The 23601-nt window shown below is 37.3% G+C and overlaps 4 protein-coding genes across 5 annotated transcripts in view; 1 reads left to right on the top strand and 3 right to left on the bottom strand.

Moving 5' to 3' along the window:
• LOC107643073 (60S ribosomal protein L6-1) lies at positions 234-1481 on the top strand. Its single transcript, XM_021123632.1, has 3 exons — positions 234-493; positions 1023-1081; positions 1144-1481. The coding sequence occupies exons 1-3, from the start codon at positions 234-236 to the stop codon at positions 1479-1481; spliced, it is 657 nt and encodes a 218-aa protein (XP_020979291.1).
• On the bottom strand, positions 1273-3093 carry LOC107643072 (probable phospholipid hydroperoxide glutathione peroxidase). 2 transcript variants are annotated; one of them, XM_016346623.2, is made up of 6 exons: positions 2952-3093; positions 2768-2844; positions 2605-2666; positions 2392-2510; positions 2144-2302; positions 1273-2055 (listed from the first exon to the last, which is right to left on the bottom strand). In XM_016346623.2, exons 1-6 carry the CDS (start codon positions 2985-2987, stop codon positions 2026-2028), a joined length of 483 nt encoding a protein of 160 aa, XP_016202109.1. In that variant the 5' UTR covers positions 2988-3093; the 3' UTR covers positions 1273-2025. The 2 variants fall into 2 exon arrangements, with proteins under 2 accessions (XP_016202109.1, XP_020978791.1); XM_021123132.1 differs by having other exon boundaries at positions 1273-2302.
• Positions 3221-5462, bottom strand: LOC107643071 (probable xyloglucan galactosyltransferase GT20). The gene has a single exon (XM_016346622.2). It carries the CDS (start codon positions 5120-5122, stop codon positions 3479-3481), a length of 1644 nt encoding a protein of 547 aa, XP_016202108.1. The 5' UTR covers positions 5123-5462; the 3' UTR covers positions 3221-3478.
• LOC107643069 (probable copper-transporting ATPase HMA5) overlaps positions 5589-23601 on the bottom strand; it is an 18897-nt gene continuing 884 nt past the window's right edge. Inside the window, exons 2-6 of the mRNA XM_016346621.2 lie at positions 7340-8719; positions 6996-7250; positions 6807-6929; positions 6225-6707; positions 5589-6124 (exon numbers count right to left, since the gene is read on the bottom strand). Coding sequence (XP_016202107.1) covers positions 5708-6124; positions 6225-6707; positions 6807-6929; positions 6996-7250; positions 7340-8719 — 2658 coding nt within the window. The 3' untranslated portion in view covers positions 5589-5707. The remainder of the gene's footprint in view (positions 6125-6224; positions 6708-6806; positions 6930-6995; positions 7251-7339; positions 8720-23601) is intronic.

The following is a 23601-nucleotide window of genomic DNA, read 5'->3' as shown; positions in this document are numbered from 1 at the left end:
ATAGTATTTTTAGATTTTTTTTTTTTAATAATGCTTCATACAACTAAAATAATCAGTTATCATATCTGAAGTAAATTTTAAATTTTTTTTCAATATATACAATGATATAGTATTTTAAAATTTTATATTTCATCTGTTAGAATATAATTGATCCTAATTGGCATTTGCGTCTGTGCTGCAAAAAACTAAAACTAGGGTTTGTTGCAGCAAGCGCGAGTGGGAGTGGAGCAGCAATGGCGCCGAAGCAGAGAACAGCGAGGAAGGTGAGCCGGAACCCCGAACTGATTAGGGGAATCGGAAAGTACTCGAGGTCCAAGATGTACCACAAGAGGGGACTCTGGGCCATCAAGGTCAAAAACGGCGGCGTTTTGCCTCGCCACGATCCCAAACCTAAGCCTCAAGCACCTTCTCAGAAGCCTCCCAAATTTTATCCTGCTGATGACGTCAAGAAACCCCTTGTCAACAAGCACAAGCCCAAACCTACCAAGCTCAGGTACCTTTTCCGCTATCAATTTCGTTTGGATATGATTTCGTTTACTTTTCTTTGTTTCGTTCATTTTCGGGTTTTGTTTATTAATTAATTAGGATCTGGATTAAGCTTTAGCCATTTTATTTTCATGAGTAGTGTACAATTTAGATTGCTCGTGTACAATGCACTCTTATATTACATGTTCTAATTTATTATTAGCTTTTTTTTATATATAAAACTATTTTGGAGCTTGTGACAATACAAATTTTTTTTTTTTTGGGTATTGTTTTTGTTTGCTTTTGTTAATTGCAATGCTTCATATCTTGTGGTCATTAGTTGGTACTATATTCCGTTTTATTTCTCTGTTATTTATTGGGATTTTACTGAGTGATAAATAATTGGTTTATGAGGGCTTCTTTGTTTTCCGACATTTACATGCTTCAGTTTAAAAATTGGTCTAACTGTTGTCATTTATCATTTTCGCTTTTCTTTTTATTTTTTAAATCCCTGCATTTGGACTTGTATGTTGGTGCAAATGCTGTTTGTTATATAGTGTGTGCTTTGGCTTCAGGCTTTTGATGCCTACTGATGTCAAAATTGAAGGGCACATGGGTGTACTGATTAGGTTCTAGGTTGTAGTTCACTATCTTATGTTTTTCTGCTTGTCCCTTCAGGCCCTTTCAAAATCAATGGAGTGCCTTTGAGACGTGTGAACCAATCCTACGTCATTGGTACATCAACCAAAGTAGATGTCTCTGGTGTTAATGTGGATAAATTTGATGACAAATATTTTGCAAAGGAAGCTGAGAAGAAGAAGAAAAAGGAAGAGGGAGAGTTCTTTGAATCAGAGAAAGAGGAGAAAAAAGTTCTGCCCCAGGAGAAGAAAGATGATCAGAAAACGGTGGACTCTGCTTTGTTAAAAGCCATTGAAAGCGTTCCAGATTTGAAGGCATATATTGGTGCTAGGTTTTCCCTCAAGCAAGGCATGAAGCCTCATGAGCTAGTTTTTTAAAAGGGTTTTACACTTGTTTTTATCATATTCTGTTTTTTATTGAATTTTTGTCCTAATTATATTCTAACATCATCTTTGTTTAAAAAATCTTGTTTTAATAATTTTCATAGCTAATATAATTTTTATATTCCTCCTCCTCTTTTATTTTTGTTGTTTCCTCATAACAAAAAAGATGAATGACTATTTTGGTTTGTGGTATTATCCACTATTCAAACTTTATATGATTGAGAACTTCATGTATAATGATTTCTTTTACATCTACCATATTATAAGTAGCATGATCTCTTTTGTTACTGTATATAATTACAACTTTAAGGACAAAATAAATAGGCACTGTTCAGTTTTAAATTTGGATTTGTAACTTTTAGAATCTTTGAGGTCACATGCATATCCCCAAAAGAAAAGTAGCCTCAGGCTTGATTGATAGTTACTATGATTTATGAATAGATCATGAATACATTTAATTATTTCACAAACATGAAGAAGGTAGGAGTAATTCTTATTCATTACAATTCATATGTTGCGGCAAATCTCCACTGCTCATTCATGCTTCCAGCAGATTCTTGATGTCTTTCTGCAGATTAATGAGAAACATTTTATTGGAGTTGTGCATGAAATCACACAAATGAAATTGTGCTATGCATATATATACACATATTTACCTCAATGCTAAGAGGAGAAGTTGTGGGTTCATAACTATGAACAACATGGCCTTCTCTATCAACAAGAAATTTGGAGAAGTTCCACCTGATATTATCTCCACCTTTGCTTGATTTCAGAAACTTGTAAAGTGGAGCAGCATTCTCACCATTCACATCCACCTATATTCGAATTTAATCAACAACATGCACATGTTATGTTACACTTGGAGACACAAAAGAATTCTAATGAGATACCAAAGAATTCTTGCCTTGTCAAAAATGGGAAACTCAGCTTTGAAGCGAGTACAAACAAAATTTGCTATCTCTTCATTAGTTCCAGGTTCCTGTGCTCCAAACTGATTGCATGGGAATGCTAGAATTTCAAGCCCTGCACAGTGCACAGCTTTATCTTATGATCATTCAATAATGAATTTGTATCCTCCTAATTGGAAAGGAAATATATATGACAAGAAAAAACATACCTTTTTGTTTGTATTTGTCATACAATTGATTAAGTTCTGTGTAGTTTGAATTGGTCAACCCACTGCATCAATGAAAATTATAAAGCTTTTTCACCTTTGTATATGAACTATGAAATCATGGTAAGTTCAACTGAAGCACTTAATTAATTTGGAGATTAATTACCATTGTGAGGCAACATTAACAATGAGAAGGACTTTTCCTTTGTATTCTCCCAGTTTCACATCATTTCCCCTCCCATCCTACAAACCAATTAAGGTAAGAGATTATAATATATTAAAAAGAAAAAGGAGATAAATAAGTGCAGTAGGTATCATATTCATATTAGTGTATAAGAAAAAGAGCATACTTTAACTATGAAATAATGAACTGATTGGCTTGCCATTCTGTGATATCTTCTCAAACTCAGTTGAACTTGTAAACTAATTAATGAAAGTGATTTCTGAACTGTTAACACTAATGAAGGATCAAAGTATGTTGTAGTACAAGTACATGACCAAGAAGGCAACTAAAATAATTCTAAGATTACGATGTTAATATTCTCATCCAATGGGGAACAAACACTAGAATCTAGAGTGCTATTTGTCCAACTGTTATATCTATACATAGTTTTATATTTTTATTAGCTTCTAGAGTAAGCATCATAAGAATTCAACTGGTATATTCTTATTGTTCACATAGTTAATCAAATTAGGATGAATATGCCTTGGAATATAGGAATCCACAAGTGTTATAGTATTATCTCATTTTTCATATCCATGTAATATTTTATTGCTTGTGGAATCGGAAACCGGCCTGTGCCAATTCAAACAATTAACACATTGTCATTGATAAAAAATATAGTTACAAATATTGATTAAAGGTGTAATGAAAGAATCATGTAGCTAATCTTGTACCCCTCAGAAGCAGATTATTGATTGTAATAGCAAATGCATCCTGAAACTTGTAAAGCAAGGCATTGTGATCAGCATATACTAAACCAGGAAGAAGTTCATACACAATATACCTCCTCATGTTTTCCCTTTCTCTTGATGAAACATTGCTTAGCCTCTCCACCACATTCAAATTCTTTTCCTTCACTTCTTTCTTATCTATAAACACTGAATACTTGTCATGATCCTCAGGTAAATGCCATGGATATTGGTAATAAGCTGTGAAAGGATCAAACAGAACTGGGATGCAACCCGATATCAGCGAATCGAAAACAGACTTTCTTGTAGGGCTATCCCCTGGAGGCTGCAAGCAAAACTCTGACTCAACAAAAACATCTATGATTGACTCTGCCTCATTACACTTGGCAGAACTGCAATTCAGAAACTTGCATCTACCATTGCTACTGCATTGATCTATTAGTATTCTTCTTATGCTGTCCTCTGCATCAGAGCGCGCCGCTCCAGCGAAACTAACAAGGCTCTTGCGATTCGATCTAATGATTTTCAGTTGCCATGAAATGATGTCATTGTCTGAACTTGGATGGAAGTAAGTTGGATGAGGAACTCCAATGTCATTCGCATGCCACGGCTGGCGTTCGATCAAGATCTTGATTGGATTCTGCATTTTCTCAAGCTCTAACAATCTAGTACCCCATGGAGATTCACTATTATTAGTTCTCCTAAAATCCCATGAGATTTTTCCCAACACAAGAACATGATCCTTACCTTCATTTCTTTTCCATGGCCTCTGTCTCTGAAGCCAATTCACCAGCTCCAAACTCAAACCGTCCTTCACATCATTTGAAACATTCTTGAAATGCCATCTCAGCACATCTAAGCCACCATAGAATGGCACATAGAAGATCTTTGCTTCATTCTCATTATAAACCCTGCATGGATGCTTCAAAATCCTTGAATGGAATATGAGTTCAAGTGAGTATTGATGAGTTTGATACCATCCTTTACCAAACTTATTATTAGCAATAATAGCCTTTCCAAATCCATCATTGCTTAAGTAACTACAAAAATCTTGCCATGGAATCATCTTGCTGCATTGACCTACCAAATCCTTGTTAAACTTGGATGGCAAGTCATACACATATATCCCTTCACCACTGCATGATTCTGCATTGCTTCTATTCGACCTCCACGATCGATGAACCTGCAAATGCTCCTCAACAACCTTCACTGCATTTGCAACCTCTTCATCATATCTTCCATTGTTGCTAGTAACAAGATTTGATCCAACTGAAAACTTAACAGGCTCAGTTGCATTGTTGCCTTCGAATATTCGAGGTGCTAAGAAACTGTGATTGTTTGTGGAAGTTGGGATTTCAAAGGAGGGATGAGTGCCTGCAGAAAGACAATAGAGGCTATGAAGCTTCCTTGAAGAAGAGAAGCAAACATGAACTATGTTTCCAGTTATAATGGTGGAGAAGGAACACCACATGTATATAAGGATTAGAAGGAACAATGCAACAGATATTCTACTCAGAAAGTTGTATATGGCACTAAAATGAAAATAAGATTGTTTAGCTTCTTGCTTTCTATATGGTTTTGATCTTCTTCTGGATATTGACACTGCCATTTTAATTTCTTTCTTGCTAGGTGATTACAATTCATGAATCCAGAACACCTTACTTATGGTATTTCTAGTGTAAAGATCTTATTATTAGATCAAGTATCATTTTCTCGCCTAATGCTTTATCATCATGCAAGCACGTAGTTAGTTTCCAACTTTCAATTAATTAAATAATGTTCATGATTGGACTAATTATGTGTCAGTTATGCATCGTGCTCCCATATTAGCAGATTTTGAAGATTGAGAATGATATTCATGATGCACTGAACATTAATCCTCCCAAAAAGGTGGGGTCATTCAAATATTTGACTTTCTTAAATGTCAAATCATGGTTGATGTTGGTTCTTCCCCTTTCCCAAGCGCCATTTCTTTCCTCAAATGGTGGAAAAGAAAATTAACTAAACCCAAAACAGCTTTTCGTGATAAATGGTTAGTAAAAAATTGTGGACTTATTCTATAATTTTCCAAAATCTGTAATCAACATAGAGAACAAGAATAGACTTCACTAAAATCTGTATCATTGAACCATTTATCACATTCAGAGAGTAGTTCTATATACAACTTTATGCAATGGACAAGTAAATAGTTTTGTCACTCAATCTTTATACCATTTAAGTCCAATTTGTTTAGCTTGTTTGGTCTCTTGTAATTCTTCAACAAGAGGGAGGAGCAAACAACACTGATAGAAGAGGCAGCCATTGCAGCCCCAGCAATCCATGGTGGCAATCTGAATCTAGTGGAAGGGTAAAGTATGCCTGCAGCAATTGGGATTGATAAGAGGTTGTAACCAAGTGCCCAAATGTAGTTGAGGCGAATTCGGTTGAAGGTTTTCTTTGCAAGGTCTATGGCTATTACTATGTCCTCCAAGTTGCTTCTCATCAAAACTATGTCTGCTGCCTCAATAGCTATGTCTGTGCCAGCACCAATCGCCATTCCTACATCGGCCGACACAAGTGCTGGCGAGTCATTGATTCCATCTCCCACCATTGCCACAGTGTAGCCAGAATTCTGAATTAATCACATGAATTTAGTATTAACATTTTGACCCTTGTTGGAACTATCAAATTATGATATGTTAGAATTAAGAAACGATGAAATTTGTATGTACCTGCAAATCTTTTACTTGAGTAGCTTTAGTGTGAGGTTGGGCTTCTGCCATAACAGTTTCAATACCAGCTTGTCTAGCTATGGAATTAGCAGTACCCCAGTTATCACCTGTGACCATGATGCTTTTGATCTTCATGGACTTGAGAATTGAGATAACTTCCTTTGCATCAGGTTTCAATGGATCAGATACAGCCAAGACTCCAGCTATTTCTCCATCTAAGGATACTAAAATCCCAGTTTGTGCTAATCTCTCAGCTTCTGCTAGAACTTCTTCAGCATCCACTGAAATGGCTATGTTGTGATCCATCATCAGTTTTTTGTTCCCAGCCAATATCTCCTTGTTTTGAACAATGGCCTTAACTCCATGGCCTGATATCGAAACAAAGTCACGCACTTCTGGCCAGGTATGATTCTGTTCATCTTCTGTGATGATCTTCTTGGCATGCTCAACAATAGCCCTGGCTATGGGATGTTCACTATTCGCCTATATTAGTTTTGAGTTTTGACAATAACATAACCATTGTTTAGAGACATTGTTTCAAAGGTAAACAAGTGTAGTGTTTAGTAGTAGAAGAAGGCTTGCCTCTGCTGCTGCAACAAGTTCATAGAAATCTTGAACTGACATGTTCTTGAAGAGCTTTGTAGTTACAATCACTGGCTTCCCAATTGTGAGAGTACCTGTCTTGTCAAACACAATGCAATTCACCTGCAAAATTATGAAACTTGAGAGTGAAGTAAAAAGAGATAACCAAAGTAAAGTAACAATGCTAACCTTATGTGCACTTTCTAGAGCTTGTCCACCTTTGATTAACACACCTTGAGTTGCACCAACTCCAGTACCAACCATAACAGCTGTAGGAGTGGCTAGGCCTAGAGCACAAGGGCATGCAATGACCATTACCGATATCCCGAACTGAAGGGCAAGCTCAAAGCTGTTCATGGAAGATGGAATCCATGATTTTGGGTATGCATGCAGCTTTCCTGCTAAATACCAAGCAATCCAAGTTGAAAAAGAAAGCAGAATGACCTGCAACAAACAGAAAAAAGAAGAAATTAGTCCACAACTAGAGAACATTATCAAAATTAAAAGTGGTTAGTAGTTAGTAGAATGCTTACAAGAGGAACAAAGTACTTAGAAATGTGATCAGCAAGTTTCTGAACTGGAGCTTTCGCCATCTGAGCAGATTCGACTAGTCGAACAATCTGAGACAGGGCACTCTCTGATCCAACCCTTGTTACCTTAACATGCAAGACTCCATTCTGATTCACTGTGCCTCCAATCACCATGTCACCCTTCCTTTTTGCCACCGGCCTTGCCTCTCCGGTTATCATGCTCTCATTGACATGGCTCTGGCCCCATATAACAATTCCATCCGAAGCAACTTTCGCGCCAGGAACAACTTTAATCACATCATTCTTTTGTACCAACCTGCTATCAACCTGTTCTTCACCATCTTGATTCAACAGGATTGCTGTATCAGGTGTCAAGTCAATAAGCTTAGCAATGGCCTGAGATGTTTTCCCTTTGGCCAACACCTCTAAATACTTCCCTAACAGAATAAACGAAATCAGCATAGAACTTGTCTCAAAGAAATCATTGCCTTTGAAATCTCTTGAGAATGCAGCTCTTGCCACCACATAAACAGAATACAAGTATGCTGCATTGGTTCCCAATGCAATCAACACATCCATATTGGCAGAGCCTTTTCTCAATGATCTATATGATCCAATGTAGAATCTCCTTCCTATGATGAATTGCACTGGTGTAGCCAATTCCCATCTCAATAACTGTCCAACTTTAAGCATATTCACAACTTTGATATCAAGAACATGTTTAATTCCAGGTACATACATAAGAACCATTGATGTTAGAAACACAGGAATGGTGAAAACCAAACTCCAAATGAAGAATTTGAAGTACTGCTTAATCTCCTGCTTCCTATGTGTCTCCCTCCCTGCTTCTTCGGCCGGAAATATCTCCGCTTTGAAACATCCAGAACCTGCAGATTCTATGACTTGAATGAAGGTTCTAGGCCCTGTTATGTAAGGTTTATAAGCTACAGAAATTTTGTTGATGTCAATATATGTGTCAATGTTTACAACTCCAGGAAGAGATTGAAGAGATTTCTGAATAGCACTTATTGATTGTTCATTCTTAATTCCATCAACTTTAAGATGTATTTTGCTTATGTGCTCTCCCGTGCTTATTAATATGGATTCAAATCCAGTGTCCTCTATAGCCTCTTTGAGTTGATCATAGGTTACAATATTAGGATCATAGTGAATTTCTGCTTCTTCAGTTGCCAATGCAACTTGAGCATTGTGCACACCTCTAAGGGATTGAAGAGCTGATTCAAGAGTTGAAGAGCAAGAAGTGCAAGTCATGCCCCTTATGTGTATTCTACATATCTCAAAAGGGTGTTCATCATTTGATTCTTCTTCAATAAGCTTTGCTTCAAACCCTGCATCTTCAATGGCCTCACATATTCTCTCCACCTGCATGCATTAAATATAAGGTATAACATATCTTTCTATATGAATTAGGTTGTTACATTCTCAAGTTGAAGAAATAAGATAAATTAGCCATAATAATAAGAATTCCAAGTCTCATTCTTAAACGCTCTTTATTAAGTAAGGAGTGTTACAATTCGTGTTAGTTAAATAAATTTTAGCCCTTCATTTATTAAATTTTATATTAGTGATTCAAATTTAAAATATAAGAGATTTAGAATTTTTTATAAAGTGTATTAATATTCATCGAATTTCAATAATACTGATAAGATTTAAAATGATCAATCATAAGACTTCTAAGTTACTGGGTTAAAATGTAGGATAAAATCATTACAGGAATATTGGTTGAAAGAATTTCACGCAAGTTGCTGTGTGAGAATGAAATTAATGGCCACAGGAAAGAGTTAAGTGGAGTATGCATATCGATAACATGTTACAAGGACATCCATTACAAATGAAATCAGCCAACGAATTGAATTCATGAGGCATGCTAGTAGTGAATCTATATTCTATATATTTTTATTATTATCATATCGTAAATAATCCACTATGAAAAGTGATATTAGATATGTCTGCTAATCATCAAGTTCCTGATATCATAAAGAAGATATACGATAATACAAAAAGCTAAGCATATTGGTTAGCAAGTGGGCAGCATTATTAATTAAGTAGTACTAAAATGTGAATCACTTTTGTTGTATAAGATAACTTTGATAATTTATATATAAAACAGAAATGGTACTTATTTAATTAATTTAAATATTCAGTTTTATGGATTAGTTGTTCAAAAAATTAGGGGAGTTATTTGTCTTTTATTTTCTTTTTTCTGTAAAAACGAAATAAAAAATAATATTTAAAGGATACTTAATTACACCACAAATAAAAATATGTAATTAAATCAAATAAAAGATGTTCTCTTTGGCCTTATAAGAAGTTGGACACGATAAGAGAGGTCCGGTCCTACTTATCTGAATAAGTAACTACCTTCTTAAATATCTCTTACTATCTCTATTCATTTAAAAGGTAGATCTCAACAAATTCTCAAGATAAAAAGGACAGTTATTCATTAACAAAGGTGAAACTACTCCAAAAAGTGGTTATCTATTCTACTATAAATACAATGATACCTCTTAGGTATATTCAAGTCCCAATCTACTAAAAACCTGCTCAAAGCCCTTACTAATTTAAGCATTGGAGTCTCTTGTAGGTACCACCCCTCACCTCCTCGCGAGGAACTCGAACAGCGGCACCTCGACACCGGAAGAAGTCGGACGTTGCCTCAGAAGGAGTCTAAACCTCACATTCAGGCCCAAATTACCGTTTTAGGTAACCCTTGGAATATTGGTGCCGTTACTGGGACCTGAAAGTCTACATCAACATATGATGGACAATCAGTATGAAGACGATCATACAGCGTCTGAGTCGGAGCTAGAGCCCCACCATGACGACCTGACGCTAGCATTACCTCCACTGATGAGTTTGGAAAACTTCAAATTATTGTGATGATCAAACATTATTAAAAATATTAATTAAAAAATTGTTAATTTAATTTTGGTTTCAAATTGTTTGTATGATGAGTTTGTCATTGTGCAAATTTCTCTTGATGGGCCAAAAGCATGTTTTAAGTCCAAATAACTATCAGCATTGGATAAAGAAAATGTTGTTATAAATGGCTGAATTGGTTTAAGGCACAGCAAAGCTAATTGGACTAGGAAACTGATACAAAGCCCAAGTTATAATTGCCTTGGCCCAACATCATCATGGGTCCGAAATTGAAAGAAGAAAGAAAGTAGTGGAGCATGCTTGGTTCAGTTACCTACTTCCATAAGATTATGGAATTCAAATTTTAATTAAACTCATGCATTGGTAACTGAAAAGGAAAATCAAAATTGATTTGATTGCATTAAATGACTCCACATTACTTTATGCATAGGGGAATGGAAGTGGAAAATTAGTTAGTTTTAATATCATTCATTGCTTCCTTTGAAAGTTTTTTTCTCTCTTCTCTCTCTTCTCTCTCTTGCTTCGTTTGTCACATTCATCAGAAAAGAAGATGGAAGAAGATTGAAGTTATCAGAGAAACTATCAGAGAAGCTAAGAAGAAGCAAAAGGCTAGGGTGATGGCCTTTGCAAAAAGAAGATCCGAAGTATGGAGTGGCTAAAATTGTTGCCACTAAAGGCAAGATGTGAAGAAGAAGTTTCAAGATCTTCATACCAAAAATGTAAAGGATCGGCCTCGGTCAAAGAAGAAGATCTCTGTGATAAAGCTCAGTTCCATTTTTGTTCATCCAAGAAAAAAGGTAGCTACTGTAGCTACGTGGAGGAAGAAGCAAATATGGAAGGGTTGGAGCTATCAAGGATCAGAGAATCATCAAGGGTTGAAATTCATTCTTGGGGCCAAAGTCAAGATGGAAGGCTCAGATTGAAGAAGTTTGATGAGAAGGGTTGAGAGAGGTACATGCATGTTGATTTCAGCTTTGGTTTTCCCTCTCTCTCTTCTCTGCCCGAACTGGCAATTTGATGGAGAAGATGTTGGTGGTTTGGTTGAACCGGTTTCAACCTTGGAAGCTTTCCCTTCTATAATAAGGGTGAACGGCCAAGGGTTGAAGCAAGGAGAGAAAGCACAGAGTTCTCATAAATACCCTAAGCTAACAGAGTTCTTCTCCTTCAATGGGTTTTATTTTGTATTCTTTTCTTTAGTTTTGTCTGTCTGAGTTTCATGGTGAAAAAGACAAACAGAGTGAGGTTTGTAAGAAAAAGTCAGTGAGAGAAAAAAGGCGAAGAGTGTAAAATTAAAGAAAAAGTCATAGATGTCTAAGAGTTCCTTTGTACATCTATGTTGTGTTTCATGATCCTCTGGGGATTCCCTTGCAAGTTGGGTTAGCACTTTGTGGTTGAAAGCTTGGTAGGTAACCAAGTCAAGTTCAGTTTTGGGGATAGATTCTGAACTTATCCCGGATAGGAATGGGTAGATCCTAGGGAAGAATTGGTGTATGTAATCTATTGATTATAGTGAAATTCCGTTACTGTTGTGATGGAGACTGGACGTAGGCTGCATTGCACTTAGCAGCTGAACCAAGATACTTCTGGGTGTGATTCTCTCTTTCTCTTCTACTCCATTTCTGATTCTGTTGTGTAGGAGACAAAATTGAAAAATATCTCCTAACCGGTTACGAGACAAAAAGAAAATGTCTCTTGACTAGTTACGAGACAAAAACAGATTTATCTCCTGAAGCTATCATAAAAGGCAGAAAGTAATTCTTAGCAAAAAGGGACTAAGATTCAACCCCCCTTTCTCTTAGCCACTGATTACCATCATCCACCCCAAGAGAGAACAAATGCATCCACGGGAAAGGAACATCAGGAAACCCTCATCCACGATGGATTCTTCGGAGGTTCACCTTCCCGAAGATGAAAAACATCCCTGTCCGACGGAGATACTAGGGTTAGTTCACAGCCACCGCAGACAATTAGAACAACTCAAGCTGGAGGTTGAGCGATAACGAGAAGCTGAACGGGAATTACAAAAAGAAGTACGACGACGCAGAGAGTTGGAGAAAAAGCTCTTGAGGTTAGAAGCTGACCTCCGAAGACGAGGTAATTGGACAGATCGGGAGGAAAGCCCTCTTGGAGGTGAAGATTCGTTTGTTGAAGAAATCATGTGAGCCAGGGTCCTCCGAAATTTCAAAACTCCCGACATGGATCTCTACGATGGAACAACCGATTTGAGGCATCACCTTAGCAATTTCAAAATTCGGATGTACCTAGTTGATGCCTCTGATTCAACTTGTTGTAAAGCCTTCCCGACAACTTTGACTATAGCTGCAATAAAGAGGTTCGATAACTTACCACCCAGGTCGATAACTTACTTTGGTGACCTGGCAAGCAAGTTCCTTACCAGATTTTCAATCCAGAAAGACAAAGTAAAGCATGCTCTAAGCCTACTAGGGGTCAAACAAGAAGTCGGAGAGACACTTCAAGACTATATGGAAAGATTGTTTGGAAATACAAAACTTACCTCCTAAAGCAGTAATAATGGGATTGGTTAATGGCCTTAAAGAATGGTCGTTCTCCCAATCCAAATCCAAGCGACACCCGATTTCTTTATACGAAGTACAAGAGTAAGCAAAAAAGTATATTAACATGGAGAAAAATTCTCGACTTAGAGAACCTCCCCCAACTTAGATAGGTACTTGGCCGAGAGATCAGACGATCAAAGAAAGAGGAAAAGAGATGGCGATGACAGAGGACGGTGAGATCGACGCCCGCAAACTTCTGAGAGACATATACATATGATAAATGGAGGGTTTGCTGGAGGAGGAATTTCAAAATCCTCACGTAAAAGGCATCTTAAAGAAGTATACCAAGTCGAGAAGACAATAGAATTTTCGATTTACCGACCATCTCTTTCACCAAAGAAGAGGCACAAGGAGTAACTCCTGGCCATGACGACTCAGTAGTGATAACCATAATCCTTTCCAATACAAATCTCCATAGAACTTTGGTGGATCAAGAGAGCTCGGCAGATATTCTATTTAAGCCCGCCTTCGACAAGCTCAAACTAGAAGAAAAGGATTTAAACGCATACATAGATAACTTTTCGGGTTGGGGGACACACCGATCCGATCTTTTGGATTCATCTCACTATACACTACCTTTGGAAAGGGCACGAGGTCAAGGACGATAAGCGTCGACTATATTGTAGTGGACGTTATGTCTGCTTACAACGCCTTGATAGGCCGTGCCACTTTAAACCGACTTGTAGCAATTGTCTCTACACTTCACCTATGCATGAAAGTTCTAACTGCAGAAAAAATTGCCACCATAAAGGAAGATCAGAAGTTGGCAAGAAAATATTACAATGAAAGCCTCAATTTAAGAGGTGGTACAGGATATAAAGAAGTTAACACTATTGAACTCGGTGGTGTCCGAACTTGAAAAGAGTTACATCCCCAACCTGAAGGAAAGATAGAAAATGTGCAAATTGGGGATCGTGCTGAAAAGATAACGGGTATGGGGGCCAACCTGGAGGAAGTTCTAAAGGCACAACTCGTTAATCTCTTACAAAGGAACTCCGACCTATTCACCTAGAAAACTTCCGATATGCCTGGTATAGACCATGACCTCATGTTTCACAAGCTCGCTGTCTACCCAGTTCCCAACCTGTTCCACAAAAGCGGCGGAAGCTCGATCCCAAAAGGACACAGGTGGTGGAAGAACAGGTGCAGGCCCTATTAGAAGCCGATTCATAAGAGAGGTAAATTATCCATTGTGGTTGGCTAACGTAGTTCTGGTAAAAAAGCAGAATGAAAAATAGAGGATGTGTGTTAATTACACTGACCTCAACAAGGCTTGTCCCAAGGATCCTTACCCTCTCCCAAGCATCGATGTCCTGGTTGACTCGGCCTTAGGATATCGGTTTTGTCCTTCATGGACACATATTTGAGATATACTCAAATCCCGACATATAAACCGGACCAAGAAATTATTTTTCTCATCACTCCCAAGGCTAACTACTGTTATGTAGTAATGCCTTTCAGATTAAAGAATGCCAGAGCTACATACCAATGACTGATGAACAAGGTGTTTTTCTCCCACTTAGGAAAACTCATGGAAGTATATGTGGACGACATGCTCGTCAAGACCAAGGACAACTTCACTCTTTTGTCCGACCTCTCCAAGGTATTCTCCACAATAAGAAAGCTTGGAATGAGATTGAATCCTTCAAAATACACCTTTGCAGTAGAGGCAGAAAAAGTCTTAGGTTTCATGCTCACTCAAAGAGGCATAGAGGCCAACCCTGACAAATGCACAATAATATTGGAAATAGAAAACCCGACTTGTCTCAAAGAAGTCCAGCAACTAAATGGAAGGTTGCCAACGTTGTCTAGGTTTCTAGCAGGATCAGCATTGAAGTCTCTACCTTCGTACTCAGTACTCAAAAAAGGAACCAAGTTGAATGGACCTAGGAATGCGAGCAAGCCTTTCAGAATTTTAAAGCATGTCTGGGTCAACCTCCGATACTGACCCGACCTGTTGCTGGAGAAAAGCTCATCTTCTATCTGGTCGTTGCAAGCTGAGCTATAGTTTCGACCCTGATCCGAGAAGATGAGAACGGACAACAACCCATCTACTTCGTGAGCAAAGCCCTACAGGGGACAGAACTAAACTATCAAAAAGATAGAAAAGTTCACATATGCTCTTATCCTTACCTCCAGAAGGCTCAGATCTTACTTTCAAGCTCACACTATAAAAGTTCGAACTAATCAACCCATGAAGCACATTCTACAAAAGACAGACATTGCGGGAAGGATGCTACAATGGGCTATGGAATTGTTCGAGTTTGATTTAAAATATGAAATTCGGACAACAATTAAGTCCTAGTATCTGACTGACTTTGTGGCCGAATACACTAAAGGTCAAGAAATTCCGACCACTTGAAACCTATATGTAGATGAATCATCCAACAAAATTAGAAGCGGAGCTGAAGTCATCATGAATGATAAGGAACTCGGATTGAACTATCACTCAAATTCGAGTTTCCTGTTTCTAACAACCAAGCAGAGTATGAAGCCTTACTTGCTGGCTTGAAACTGGCTAAAGAAGTTGGGCAGAAATGTTGATAGTGTTTAGTGATTCTCAAGTAATAACCTCCCATGTTAATGGCACTTATCAAGCCAAAGACTCCAACATGAAAAAGTACCTATAAGAAGTACGGGAACAACTAGTACAGTTCTCGAAAAGAGAGGTCCGACATATAGCTCGGGTATCCAATACCCGAGTAAATGCCATCTCCAAGTTAGCCAGTACCAAGCCAGAGGGCAACAATAGAAATCTCATCCAGAAAACTCTCCATGCACCATCAGTGTCAAAAGGAGATGATAGTTTGGAAGTAATGGCCATATTCAACCAAAGTTTAGGATGGATGACTCCCATAGTCAACTATCTTAAATTTGATATCATTCCTGCAGATGAAAAGAAGGCACGAAGACTCATAAGGGAAGCACAAAATTACACCCTGATCCACAACATTCCATACAAAATAGGAACATCAACGCCTCTATTAAAGTGTGTCCCGGCCTCTAACACCAAAGATGTCCTAGAGGAAGTACACAATGGCATATGTGCGAACTACTTAAGTGCCTGATCATTATCCAAGAAGGTGGTCTGAGTCGGCTTCTTTTGGCCAACCTTGCAAAGGGAAGCGGCTGAGTTCGTCAAAAAAGGCCCGCCTTGCCAGAGGCATGCCAACCTCCATGTCACACCCCCCGAAAAGCTCATCAGCGTCACCTCACCGTGGCCATTCGCAAAGTGGGGTCTTGATCTCCTCGGACCATTCTCTCAAACTCCAAGACAAGTAAAATACCTCATAGTAGGAGTTGACTATTTTACTAAATGGATTGAGGCAGAACCATTAGTGACCATCACAGCCCAACGAAGTCAGAAATTTCTTTATAAGAACATTTTCATAAGGTTTGGAGTTCCCCACTCCATTATCACAGACAATGAAACTCAATTCACTGACTCAACCTTTAGAAATTTGGTGACTAGCCTGAAGATTAAACACCAATTCACATCGGTAGAACACCCTAAAGCCCACGAGCAAGATAAAGTAGCAAATAAAGTAATATTGCCTGGGTTGAAATGCCAACTACAAGATGTGAAGGGAGCATGGGCAGGCGAGCTTCCTCAAGTTCTATGGGTATATCGGACAACTCCTCATTCAACAACAAGAAAGTCACCTTTCTGACTTGCTTATGGCATAGAAGTCATGATTCCTATAGTGATCACTGAAGAATCTTCAAGAGTTATATTCTATAATGAAGTGGTCAATATCCAAGCACAAAAGGAAGAACTCGACCTCCTCCCAGATGTCCGAGAACAAGCTAGGATCAAAGAAGAAACATTAAAGCAGAGGATGGATTTAAGGTATAACCGAAAGGTAATCAAGAGAAGCCTTGCCCTCAATGATCTTATACTGATCTGAAATGATATCGGAGTTCAGAAGTCAGATGAGGGAAAGCTGGCAGCAAACTGGAATGGGCCTTATAAGGTCACCGAGGTCATAGAAAAGAGTTACTATAAGGTGTCTGATAAACCACTATTTTATGGTTTATCTTGTGCTCAATTGAGTGGATTTTATCAACTCTTTACCTACTTATTCATACTATTTGCATGGTTTTATATTTGCCTTCCTAATTATGTGCTTTGATTGAAAACATGCTTCTTTGGCCTTAAGTTCCCTATGTTTAATCCTCTCTTATTACCAATAGATGCCTTGATATGTGTGTTAAGTGATTTCAGAGATTACAGGGCAGGAATGGCTTAGAGGATGGAAAGGAAGCATGCAAAATTGGAAGAAATACAAGAAGTTGGAGAAATTGCTAAGCTGTCCAGCCTGACCTCTTCCCACTCAAACGGCTATAACTTTAGCTATAGAGGTCCAAATGACGCGGTTCTAGTTGCGTTGGAAAGCTAACGTCCGGAGCTTCGATTTGATATATAATATATCATAGTTTCCTTGACGCTAGGCGACGCGAACGCGTGCTCCACGCGGATGCGTCGCAGTTCCGAAAATCAGCGTGGCAGCTTTCTTCTCCAGCGATTTCTGGGCTGTTTTCGACCCAGTTTTCGGCCCAAAAAACACAGATTAGAGGCTATAAAGTGGAGAAATCCATTCATTCATAAGACAAGCTTTCACAATTCACAATTTTAGGATTAGATGTAGTTTTTAGAGAGAGAGGTTCTCTCCTCTCTCTTAGGATTAGGATTTAGGATTTCAACTGCTTCTCAGGTTCAATGTTCCTTTACTTTAAGCTTCCCTTCTACTTTTATTCATTCCATTACTTTAGTTGATTATTTGATGTTGCCAATTTGGTTTACGGATTCCTATGTTCAATTTAACTTTCTATTTAATATAATTTGAGGTATTTCAGTTTATGATTGTTTTATTTTATCTATAAATACTTTTAATTTAATTTAGAATTTTCTCTTTTGGCTTTGGTTAATTAATTGGTGACACTTGAGTTATCAAACTCATTGTTGATTGAAAATTGGAATTCTTCAAGAATTAATTCGATTTCTAATAACTAACTTTTCCCAAGGAAAGACTAGGACTTGAGGAATCAGAATTAATTCATCCACTTAACTTACCTTCATAGTTAGAGGTTAACAAAGTGGGAGAAAAATCCAATTCTCATTACAATTGATAAGGATAACCAGGATAGGACTTCCAGTTTCATACCTTGCCAAGAGTCTATTTTATAGTTATTTATTTTATTCTTATTATCATTCAACATACTGCTTTCTTACTTTCAAAACCCTAATTTACAAGACTCCTAACCAATAATAAGAACATACTTCCCTGCAATTCCTTGAGAAGACGACCCGAGGTTTAAATACTCGGTTATCAATTTTAAAGGAGTTTGTTACTTGTGACAACCAAAACGTTTGTACGAAGGGATTTCTGTTGGTTTAGAGACTATATCTACAACGCGACTGTTTTTATAAAAAATTTTACTGGCAAAAATCCTAACGTCAGTGTCCGACTTACAAGGGAATGAGCTCCCGAGGTCGTGGCAGGCATGTAACTTAAAAAGGTATTACAATTAGGGAAGCGAACTTTGCTCCTTGATATACTTTTTCTTCTGACTTCATGATTTTTTTTTAAAAGAGTTTTTCTAAAGGATTTTAATGAGGCATCACAGCAAGGGCTAGAGATTATGAGAAAATATATAATAGCAAACTTATGTAAACCCATTTTTCTTATCAATAATAAAATATCTCTTCTACCAGATTTTCTACTCTCAAACACATTAATTTAAGCTCAAAAAATCGCAAAAATCGTTGGCCGACGTGTATGGTCGGCAAGATGAAGCGACGAGGTACAAATTAGTGTAAGAAATTATGAAACAATTCGTAAACCAACCTCTAAAGCAATTTGGAACAAAAATAAAATGTAAAAGTAACTTGGCAAAGTCCGATTACACAAAGTCAAAACTTACAAAGGAAAACGTAATATTCGTATAGGCAAAGTCCAAAAAGGACCAACCAATTTCGCCGATACCATCTCTAACTTAGCGAAAAAACAGCTAAATTAAAAGTTGTTGAAGTAAATTTTTCAAATAAAATAGCTGTGTAAGATATATTTCAAAAAATAAGCAATCACTTAAAACCTAAAATCATTATCAAAGTGAAGAAAGATTTTTAATAATATTCTAAAGTTGTAAAAATTGTTCAAAACCAACTACTAGACCCACAGACCAAGCCATTCAGGAGCTACGAAAACAAAGTTTATAAAGAATTAAGTTGTTTCCCTATGGTAGTATTCTCGGCGTGAACAAAGGAAGTCAGATTGTATTTAGAGACTGGCGCGGCAGGAATTGGATGAGTTGGAGGAGGAAGGAGTTTGCCACCAACGACCTTGCCTCTGGGTTGAAGATCAAGATCCTGGGAAGTCTGATCGACCTCTGCCCCCGAAGCCTTCGGGTCAGGCAAATGAGTATCATCATCCTCATCGGGAGCAGGAACGACTTTCCCATCTCCACTATGTTGTTTGGGTTGATCAGGAAAAGGTCCACCTCGGGAGCAATAACTCGAAACTAGGCCTTCAGATTTACAACCATCTCGTCCATACCTTCGGTCATAGACTCCTCGAGCTCTGCATATTTGTCCCGAGCTTTAGTCACTTCATCCACAAGATCAAGCTTCTCCCCAAAGACGCGGGTATAACTCTCGTCAACCTTCTTTTTCAATCCCTCTAACATAGCCAAGGCTACCTTCGCCTGTTTGATTTTGGCCCAATCTTTACCAAGGTCGGAGAGCAGTGCATCCCTCTCCTCCTCAAGCTCATTTTTTGTCTCCTTCAACGAGGCTACCTCGACCTGTGAGGCCACTAAAAAACTATGGGTGGTATTGAGGGGAGTCTTCTCCAACTCCTTGGCCAAGGATGCACATATACCCGTCGTTCGAACTCCACCTCAGGCCAAGAGTTGAAGCTAACTTTTAGTGGCCACATCATCCATGCTAATATAGCTATGAGGAAGGATATATTTTTCATTCCACGCAAGGCTGTCAAAGCCTGCTCGTATATGCTCCCTGACTTTGAGGTCTTGCGCCTTTTAGGATTTAGTTCGTTAGTAGCAGGGGGAGGCCGAGTTACTTGTTTGGTCGAGCCAGGAGGAGGAGTAGATTGAGAGGTCGGGTTAGGAATAATATTCTAAAAAGTTGAAGGGCCTGAGTCTAACTTCGCAGGCGAGGACAGGATGGCGGGGTTACCAGCTTCTTTCAGTTGAATGTTCTATGCAACAACGTTCTTTCTGGTAGAATGGAGCATCTTCATGGCAACTAATTTAAGAGCCATCCTTTCTGTAACATCCAAATAAAGGAATATTAGTCATCAATGAAAATTTACAAGTAGAATCTATAAAGGGAAGAGAATACTACCTAGCTCGGACTGAAGTTGGCTCGAGTTCCCTAAATACCTCTTTGTGTCCAGATAAGGAGCTCGGCCCCAGAACTCTTAAAACACCCCGACCACACTCGACTCTATCTCATCTAAATCATCTGAGTTATACTTAACTATTACGAGGCTATCTTCCCAATACAAAGGGAAGACGGGTTCATCCTCATCATTCAAGAAAAAAGATCAGGCACCCTCAACAGCTCAAACCTTAAAAAAGTAATTTTTGAAGTCATGAAAGGACTCATCATAGATAGTAAAGATAGGATAGTACTGAAAGATAGCCATCCTAGTTTAGAACTAAAGGGTTTGGTGAGTACAAAGAGATAAAAGAAGACCTTGAGAGAAGGTCGGACATCTAGTTTCCGATAAAAAAGTTAATATATTTTCAAGAAATCCCAAGAATTAGGATGTAATTGAGTAGGGGCAACGTTGCAGAATCTAAAGACCCCAGATTCAAACTCAAAAAAAGGAAGGTAACCCCTAACTTTTTGAAAAAATAATCATAGACATATATGAAATGTCGTCCCAACCTATCAAGTCGGGGAAAGCAAACTCTCTCCTTAGGGTCGGCAACAACTATCTCATAGTTTCTCTCATCCTCTCGACTTAAACACAGCCTATGATGCCTACGAAAGGCCACGCCATATTCATTATCAACAACAGGGACAGGGGTAAGGACAGATAAATCTACCCATATCAAGTCGAATGGAACCTTAGTCGACATGCTGTGAACTACTGAACGAGACATACAAGCTACACCTACAACACAAATAAAAAATAATCACTACAAATCAAGCCAAGCAAGCTAAGCAATTAGAAGGTTGGGTCAACATCACAAGTCGACACCAACTTCCTGGACGAAAAATAACAACAGCACATGCATCAACAAAATCCCAAAAGAGGTCGGGCCAATATTGCGAAACCCTTTCAGAACACAAACAGATACGCGATACCTCTAACAAATACAAATGAATTCATCTTCTATCTGAAAATGGCATCATTTGGGACCAGTATAAAACCACCCCAAGAACAGGACCATAGCAACAGTGAAACAACCATAGTGAAAATCTTTTCAAATCTTTTTTCAAAAACCAAAATTAGATTTTCAAGAACACAAAATCCCAGAGTCAGAGTGACAATCACAAACAACATTTCAAAATTACCATTCATTCACACATGCCAGAATACAGAAAAAAAAAAAAAACAAAAAAGAGTACCAACCTCAAAGATGCACGAAGATAGAAGGGCACGATTTAGCGGCAAAAATGCGAACGGTCCTCCCGTAAAGTGCAAACAAAATCCTCTAAAAGGGTTTAAGATAGAGAAATCTTGAATGATGGAGCGAAGAATAAAGAAAGTGAAAAAATGAGAAAGCGAACATTTCAGAAACACAAAAAGAAAGAAGAGGAAAAAAGTGAAGTATTTATAAGACACGAGGGGCAAAAGAGACATTTCGCACCCCTCTTTAATGATGTGCATGGATCCCAAGGAAACTGCAGCGTAACCCACATCGTGTCATTAAACGACACAATAGTTCAAAATTTTTGAAACACGTCAAGTATCCAACCTCCCAAAGGCAGCGTACTTGACAAAAGGAACTAAAGCCACAATTACTTGAACCCGCCCTTATAAAAGCATAGATTCAAGTAGGGGCCTTATTCATACCCTGACCCAAAAATATAAAGCCAAGTCCAATAAGGATAAAGGCCCACCCAAAAAGGGTGGCCTCTTCTACTTGTCTAACCTCATAAGAAGTCGGACACGACAAGGGAGGTCTGACCCTACTTATCTGAATAAGTAACTACCTCCCTAAATATCTCCTACTATCTCTACCTCATCTAAAAGGTAGATCTCAATAAATTCCTAAGATAAAGGGGACAATTATCCACCAATAAAGGTGAAACTATTCCAAAAGGTGGTTATTTATTCTACTATAAATATATTAACACCTCACATGTATATTCAAGTTCCAATCTACTAAAAACCTACTCAAAGTTCTTACTAACTTAACCATCAGAATCTCTTACAGATACCATTCCCCACCTCCTCGCGAGGAATTCGGACGACGGCACCTCCGCACCAGAAGAAGTCAGATGCTACCTCAAAAAAAATCTGAACCTCATTCAAATCCAAATCATCGTTTTAGATAATCCTCAAAACACATAGTACCTAAAATTCTTCATATCCATTTCACAATATATATATAATTCATGAATATAATCATTTTCAAAAAACGGCTATATATAAAGCATTATTAGGATGCTATTCGGTTATTGATTTTGTGATAGACTTTGTTAGGTAGATAATAACTTTTGTGAATAATATAAATAATGGGTTTTAAAATTGACTCAATAAAATAAAAACACACTACACCCTCAAATTATCTACCTAAATCTTAATATTAAAATAACTATATACATACTTAATAAATTAAATATTCAATATATCTATTATACATATTATTTAATATTTTTATCGTCTACCTGTACTTTTAATGCGATTTCGTTTTTACAAGTTAAAAGATATTGACCAATAGCCAATTGCTTAATTATTTGGAGGAAAGACAATGTAGAACGTGTACATGCCTTGAAAGTTGAAATATGCTTTTTTTTTTTAGTGATCCCCACACACACATAAGATATTGACATGACAACGAAAAATATCACTTTCCAATAATTATTAAATGAATCATCTTTGTTAGAACGTGTCCTTCGTTCTGCTAAAAGTCTGGATTAAAACTTGGAAGAAATGACGCTATGATTAGTATTAGTGCAGTAATTAACAGGTAAAAATGTGTTTATTAATTTGTTTTTTTCAAATTAAATGTATATACTATAATAAATAATAATAAATCTAAATTTAATTAGTTAATATAATCAAAGTTTAAACTCTTTATTTTAGATTAAAAGGAAAAAGTTAGTAAAATAAGAAAATAAAAATTTAATCATCCTTAAATTAAAGTGATAAAATTTACACATAATAAAAATTATAAATTTGACAATATGACAATAATTAATGTATTTACATTATCATTTTATAATTCAATTCTCTCTATTTTAGATTTTTTTTTTCGAAGTATTAATATTCTATGCACTTCAGAATAATTTTCAGGTTTAATTAAAGGTGGATACTACCATAAAGATTTTATTATTGTCTTCATAGGAAGATGCTTCTTTTTTACCATTAGATCATGAAATGTATGGTTTGATTTTGATGTATTATAAAAGTGTTATTTTTTTTAAAGTGTGGCTAAACAAACAAAATACACTTTTAACACAAGAATCTTCATAAAAAGATGTTTTTAGCATCTTCATTTGAGTAGTTACCTTAATTAAAAAGTCCATATTATCAAATATTTTTAATTTTTTTTTTGTGACATATTTTTAATTGGTTGATTAATAGG

Source organism: Arachis ipaensis, chromosome B05 (genome assembly GCF_000816755.2).
Source record: "Arachis ipaensis cultivar K30076 chromosome B05, Araip1.1, whole genome shotgun sequence".
NCBI classification, from domain to species: Eukaryota; Viridiplantae; Streptophyta; class Magnoliopsida; order Fabales; family Fabaceae; genus Arachis; species Arachis ipaensis.
This window is presented reverse-complemented; position numbering and strand designations above follow the sequence as displayed.